General features: G+C 45.1%; 1 protein-coding gene across 1 annotated transcript in view; it reads left to right on the top strand.

The window, feature by feature from the left end:
* The first annotated feature begins 3,284 nt into the window (after positions 1–3,284).
* Positions 3,285–7,500, top strand: part of fads6 (fatty acid desaturase 6) — a 12,528-nt gene continuing 8,312 nt past the window's right edge. Inside the window, exon 1 of the mRNA XM_012820030.3 lies at positions 3,285–4,236. Within this exon, the coding sequence (XP_012675484.1) occupies positions 3,936–4,236 (301 nt within the window). The 5' untranslated portion in view covers positions 3,285–3,935. The remainder of the gene's footprint in view (positions 4,237–7,500) is intronic.

The following is a 7,500-nucleotide window of genomic DNA, read 5'->3' on the forward strand; positions in this document are numbered from 1 at the left end:
TTGGGGACTCTCCTCTTCAGCTCACCCCACAGGGTCTATGGGGTTTGGGTCCTCTCTTGGGCACTCTCCTCTTCAGCTCACCCCACATGGTCTATGGGGTTTGGGGCATGGGACTGAGATGGCCATGGCAGAAGTTTGATTTTTGTTCAGTAAACCACTTCTGTGTAGATCTGGACATATGTTTTTGATCGTTGTTCTCCTCAAAGTTCCAGTGACGACCCAGTTTTAGTTTTTTGGCAGAGGCAGCCAGATTTTGATTTAAAATGCTCTGGTATTTCAGAATCCATGGTGCCATGAGGTTCCCAGGGCCTTTGGAGGAAAAACAGCCCACAATCAAAGACCCTCCACCATACTTAACAGTGGGGATCAGATTCTTTTCAGTATAGTTGTCCTTCGTTTTATGCCAAACCCACCTTGAGTGTTTGTTGCCAAAAAGCAAAATTTTGTTTCATCTGACCATAGAACACGGTTCCAAGCAAACTCCAGGTGCTTACATTTGTGGTGAAATGACAGGAAAAGCTTTTTTTCTGGCATACCTAGCATCTGTTGGCATGGAGGTTGGAATGGAGGTGGCATCTTGATGGTAGTTTTGGAGAACTTGGTTTACCCAAGATGCAACATTTTTCTCTAACTTTCCAACAGAGATCCTTGGGGAATGTTTTGCCTCTCTTACCATTTTCCTTAATGTGCGTGGGTCCTTAAAATAAACTTGGGTCCTCTTCCAAGCACAGATGTTCCAGTTGTTTTAAACTTCAAACCTTGGAAACTTTTAAAATTTGAGTAGATAGTAGACAGTAGATATGGGAATCTTCAGGCGGGGGGCCCGTGATTTATAGCCATGTCCTCCCTTATTTGTGTGTTCTCTTATCTTTCCCATGTTGAAAAATAAGTAAGGGAATTTGGACTCTGTGTCGCCTCGTATTTATACTCCAGTGAAACAGGAAGTCGTGGATTACTGCTCTGATCAACTTAAAAAGTCAAATATAAAATGGACTAAATGCTGCTGTTACATTTGGTCTAAGAATGTCTAGGTGTGCCAATAATTGTGGCACATAAGATTTTGTTAAAAAATTATAATTTCTTGATGAGGGTCTTTTCTAATTTTTTTATCAGTGTGACATTAAGCTAATTCATCAAAAGGTGAATTTTGTATAAACCTTTTTGCTCATCTTTACTAGGGGTGCCAGTAATTGTGAAGGGGACTGCATGTTGTAGTGGGGTAATGAGCATAGGGTAGCAATGATAGCATAACCCTGAGGACTACAAATACAGTTTCATTTAATTTCATAGACTGAAAAAATGTAAATAATGCATAATGAATAATCAGGTGCTTCCAAAAGGGCCATTTTTTTGTCTTTTAGTCTCCTTTGTCGGTCTACAATGAGTGACTGTATTTCCTGTTCGCTCCACAATGCATATCGCAACAGGTTGAGTTGACATAATGAGATTTTACCGAGTTGTTGTTTCATTAGCTTTGGTTAGCTGTCTCTGACAACAACTTTGACATGCCTATCACTCACGTGGCAAAAATGCTGCCCATAATGTGATGGAATGTATTTCTCTCCCGTCATTTTATTCAAAAATGGCCAATTCCACGTTTAATTGTGATTTTCGTTTTCCTTATCGAGTTCTGCGATTCTGTTCACGTTTTCCACGTCATGGAATTCATAGGGCCCTAGATGCCTGTGTGTGTGAGAGTGTGTGCATGAAAAAGAGAGAAAGACATTTTTAGATGACAGTACATAATCCATGTATGTAGTTGTGTATGCGTATGATCATGTAAGTGTATGTGAGTGTCATGTTTCTGTATGCGTTTGGGTGATATCAGCAGAAGACACGGTTGCTATCTGATGCTCACTAGCCTCGCTCTTCATCTGCTCCTCATCCTCCCCCTGCATGTTAATATTGTTTATATATAATTAACAATATGTTAATATTGTTAAGATTGTTTTGTACAGTGTGTACCTCAGAAAGTGGAAATGTTCCTTATGTCACTACGTCTTCTCTCAGTATGCAATGCATATGTTGAGTGTTTGTCAGAGGAAGACTCAAAATGCCAATTTGTTGATATATTTGTGTTACAATGTAAAGAGTTAGCGAGTTTTATGTGTTTGTACTGTATGTGGGCCCCATCCCCCATTTTTGGAACACATTTTGGTTCATGATGCAAGAAACTTGTAAACTTGTAACCTTGATGGATTCACTGCTTGGATTCAGTTACAAGATTAAAAGATGGAAGGACATCTTTTTCTATTGAATGTTCCGTCTGTGTTGGCATTTTGTTTTGATGTGTCTGTGTTGTTGTGCTCATGCTGACATGGTAACAGAGAGGAACTCCTCTAAGTGTAAACTTCCTGCCTGTGACTCAGAATCACATGATGATATGAGGTCACTGAAATAGACAACCAAAACAAAAGGCTGGAGATTGGTAGACTCGAGTGGAGGAGAGAGGAGGTGTGTGTGTGTGTGTGTGTGTGTGTGTGTGTGTGTGTGTGTGTGTGTGAAAGAGAGAGAGGTGTCCTTTTCTGAGTTCACCCCACATTTAGCAGCATGGCACCAGTTCCAGGGTATTTTTGTCTTTCTTTTTATTGCCTCTTCTCTTCCTCTCCTGTGTCCCCTCATCTCTGCTTCCAGCTCAGGTTCATCCAAACAGCCTACAGTCTCACCTTACTGGTCATACTTATGAAGTCCCTACACAATTTCTCCATCTTGTATTTTCACAAATTCACACAGATTCAAAGATTTCCCGCAATTGCAGTTGCAATTTTCTCTTATTACAGCGATATTTCCACAAAAAAGTCTGTATTATTTGCGATTGATTTGATTCAACTGAAAATCACTGCAATTTTAACCACAACTTTTGAGAATTCCCGCAGCAAATTCAGTTACTTTTGGCTGCAACAATCACAACAAACCCTTGCAAGATCCTGGAGGGAGAAAAGAGCACTGTATAACATCTGAGCAAAGTAGAATTAATCATAGCCAATTTATTCCACTCTCTCTCTCTCTCTCTCTCTCTCTCTCTCTTTCTCCTTTCTACTATACCCTTTCATACACATTCATAAAGAGTAAAGTCCAGACAGTGTGTGTGGACACCTCTGTGACCAGAGCTAATCCCTCTTCTTTCCACACCCCTTTCCCAGGACCTCAGCCAGTGAGGACAGAAAGAAGAGAAAAAGTGAGAGCAGAGAGGAGGGAAGATAAAGGGGAGGAGCGACTGAGTGAGGGAGGGGAGAGGGAGGGGAGGGGCAGGGCATTAAGTATGTATGTGGAGTTAGCGCTGCAGACAGAGAGAGGGGGACCGAGCACAGGAGAAAGAGGGAGAGAGAAAGAGGGAGAGAGAGAAGAGTGAGAGAGAGAAGAGTGAGTCTCCAGCTGCAGCAGCTGCACCGTGGTGGAATTGGCATCCTGCTCTGTGTGTATGTGTGTGTGTTAGCGTGTGTGTCTGCATGTGTTTGTTCTTGTGTGTGTGTGTGTGGACGTGTGTGTTGTCAGCGTGAGTGTCGGTGTGCGCCTGTGTGTATCGCGTGCTACTTGAGACGCTCGCTGGCTGTCTGCACAGCGGTCACCTCTTCCAAGCCCATCACCGTGGGAACGACGAGAGGGGGAAGACCAACAAACAGGAGGGCGGGAGAGAAAGGGCGAGCCGAGCGAGTGAGAGAGCGAGCAAGTCAACGTGGAGGAGAAAGAGAGATTAAGGACAGAGAACAGAGAGGAGGAGGAGGAGGAGGAGAACGAGTTTATCTCTGGACTGATTCTGTCGTTTGCCAGCCTCATCTTGCTCTACTCAGTTCTTCTTCTGTGTGTGTGAAGTACAATAACCCAACACTGCTGCTGCTTCTACTCCTGCCCTTGAGTCCGTCCGCACCTGTCCTCTCCTCACCGTCTCTCCGTCTTCTTCTACATCCTCTTCCTTGTCCTCTCCGGCTCCGGACATGCAGACCGTTCCGGATGAGTGGCGGGACACCCCGTCTGAGCGGTCAGACGACAAGGGCGCACTGCCCTGGGAGGGACAGACGCTCTTTCAGAGGAACGGCACCGGACCTCCACAGGGGGTGTCGGAGGATAAAGCGCACCCAGGGAAGGGTCACGGGAAGGGGGTTGAGGCGGAGAGGGAGTCCCTGATGATGGAGCTGACCAGGCTAGTGCAGAAGACGGTCAAGGAGAGCAGCTGGTGGGAGAGAAGGGGCATCGACTGTGCCATCCTGGCCGCAGCGTTCCTGTCCCTGCCCGTAGGTAAGTCCCCCCCACCCCTCCATGATTGATTGATTCATTCATTCATTGACAGGCCTGTTCTCTGATAGCCTCCATGTGTCTAATGACGTGGAGTAGAACACCGGCACTTTACAACCTGCTGCCGGTGCTACCCGGCAGAATCAGGTTTCCTGGTTATTGAGGCATTGCGCAATGGAGGTCACTTGGCTGTTACACAAAAGGGCCCGTGGGTTTCCTGAGGTCATGCATTGAATTTGTTCTCCGGGGCAAGCGAGCTTCACTCGTTTTGACAGCTCATTACATTCTCGCTAAATCTCACGAGGAGTGCTGGAAGAGCCTTTCGAGAATTTACTTTGTTTCAAACTTTCAGTGGTTTTTGGGTTGTCCGCGACCTCCCCTGACCCCCCCCCCCCTTCCCCTCCTCGTCATTGTGTCACACAACAGAGCAGCACAATGTACCTTCACAATCTTCACAATCTTCTTCTCAGTTGTAAACCCCCCACTGTTCCAGTTAAGTGGACATTTGTTGGGTAATTCTTTTGGTGGTGGGGGAGGAGGAGAGAATATCTAGTCTTGCTACACTGCATCATCTTTCAGTGTCAGCTTATAACAGATGCCTCAGGGGTGTGATATTGCACCTGACCCCATGCCTTAGCACATGCTAATGAAGATCCTTGAGATGGCCACGGGGATTTTACAGGAGGGAAAAAGTAGAGTCAAGTTATCACTCATGAACCCACTCCAAGAGGTTACCGTTTTTTACACTTGGGACAGTCACTTTTCCATGTGAACTAAACTGTGGATACTTTTGCATTGCCTTGATACAACATGCATTCAATCAGTACTTCTTCCGACATTCATGAATACCTCTCTGAGTCAATTTCACCACCAGCAAAACATTTCGCAGACATCTAAGACATTGCAGAGACTCCGTTCAAAAGAGTCAATCTCAGTTCGAAACCTCACTGTAGAAATATCCTGAATTTTGTTAGACAAATGAAACTATACACTTGAAATAAAACAGGTTTTCAGCCTTGCTGCCGTCTATACAAAAACGTGGTCATATTTGCATTGAAATCTGCATGTCTGCAGACTTTCCCACTATTGGTGCTGTCTATGTAAGAAATGGGCCATCAATGAGAGAAACGGACCCAACAATGCAACTACAGTACATTTACTACGACGATTTTGCTATAGTTATGGAAGCATGAGTCACTTTTGGGTGAAGTATGAACTGTTTTGGTGGTTATAGTGCATTTTGCACGAAGGTTAACTCAAGTGTGTATTTGTAAAGTTTTGAGAAAAGCTTTGAAAAAGTGGACATGGTATTGAGACGAGTGTGAAAAAGATAGCAAAAACTGTAATAGGGGTGGTTATTTGACCTGAAGCACACTATTTTTCTATGTTCATTTGACCTGAAGCATACTGTTTCTCTCTGTACATTTTTTTCTTTTTCTCAACTGTCATGCAGAGGTGGTATCAGTATTCTGGACCTACACAGTTGTCTTGACAACCAACCAGCCTAGTTTGAAGTCTCCTCTCAGCGTGCGTGTGTGTGTGTGTGTGTGTGTGTGTGTGCCTGTGATCTCCTCCGCACCCGTTAGATCCAGTTTCCCTCTCTCCACCTGAGCCCCCTGAGTCTCCTTTCAGCGCTGAAACCAGACCTTGGTCAAGTAACTCTTTAGAGCCCCTGAGTGGCTGAGACCAGAGCATCTGCCTTCTCCCTGGCCACCCCAGAACACTATGGCCACAGTCACTGTGACTCCACACTATGGCCACAGTCACTGTGACTCCACACTATGGCCACAGCCACTGTGACTCCACACTATGGCCACAGCCACTGTGACTCCACACTATGGCCACAGTCACTGTGACTCCACACTATGGCCACAGCCACTGTGACTCCACACTATGGCCACAGCCACTGTGACTCCACACTATGGCCACAGTCACTGTGACTCCACACTATGGCCACGGTCACTGTGACTCCACACACTATGGAACCCAATTAAATTTATATTTGGATGCACTGAATCACACTGAATCAAATCAGTTGGCTATTAGAACCCCCGTTCATCTGATAAGGTCACGGGGGTCAAATCCAAGCAGGCAGAGCAGTTGATAAAATGTAATGTTGAGCTAATGCTGTGTTTAAAATAGCTCTGGATGGTAGCATCTAATCAATGAGCTCATGTTGATGCTGAAATGTGTGATCATAGAAACACAGAGCTGTGTGTGGGGGGGGGAGGGGGGAGCTCGTGTTCATTGTTCAGGCTCCATGTTGTTGCTGGCAAGGTGGAGACAGTTCACGGGGAAGAGCTCTTATTGATGTTACTGGCTCTAAAACTGAAGTCCAACTGAAGTCTTCATGTTGTTCATGTTGTTGAGCTGTTTCTGTGAGACTCAGGGAAAACATGTCATAACTTGCATCTTCAGCTAAAGGGTATTCTGATCAATACTGGTGAGCCACATAGGCACTGGACCATGTTATGATTAATATCTAGCATTAACATAGACACTGAACTGCAGACACCGTACCATCAAACCAAAAACACGGGCTGTATATTGCAGCGTATTGCAGAGCACTTCTGGCCATTCCATAACAGTGTGTCAGACAACCACTGGACTGGACTCTCTGAGAAACAGCAAAACCCAGGCCGTAAATACACTTAATCACGAGGAAGGTTTGGCACCGCAAATGAGCAGCTCTTTACACCAAATATTCGGCTCAAATCCTTATTAAAAGTCCAAATGCACGTGCACAGTACAGAATGTGCCTCTTGCAGCCCTATGATTTAGTCTGTTGGGTCAAATGGCCTCGTTGGAATGGTAACCCACGGAAAACAAAATCCATTAGAGGGAATCACGGCAGTGCCTCTCTCTGCAAAGTGTGTTATTTCAGGAATTACTTTGCACCCGGCGCGGGCCCAAAGAGAAAAGCTAATATTTATGAGAACGATAAGAGAGTGTAGACTAGAGGACAGCAGAGAACGATGAGACAGTGTAGGGGACAGAAGAGAACGATGAGACAGTGTAGGGGACAGAAGAGAACGATGAGACAGTGTAGGGGACAGCAGGTCCTGCTAGGTTACGTCTCATAATAGGTGCAGAGAGAGTTTATCCCTCTTTCTCTCTCTCTCTCTTTCTCTCACTCGCTTTCTTTACCCTCTCTCTCGATGCTTACTTCTTCTTCCTTGACATATCTTCTTCCCTTTGTCTCCCATGACAAAACAAAAAGACGAGACAAAAAATACAGTTATTGCAACAGAGAGGTATAACATTTCC

This window comes from Clupea harengus, chromosome 23 (genome assembly GCF_900700415.2).
Source record: "Clupea harengus chromosome 23, Ch_v2.0.2, whole genome shotgun sequence".
In the NCBI taxonomy this organism is placed as follows: domain Eukaryota; kingdom Metazoa; phylum Chordata; class Actinopteri; order Clupeiformes; family Clupeidae; genus Clupea; species Clupea harengus.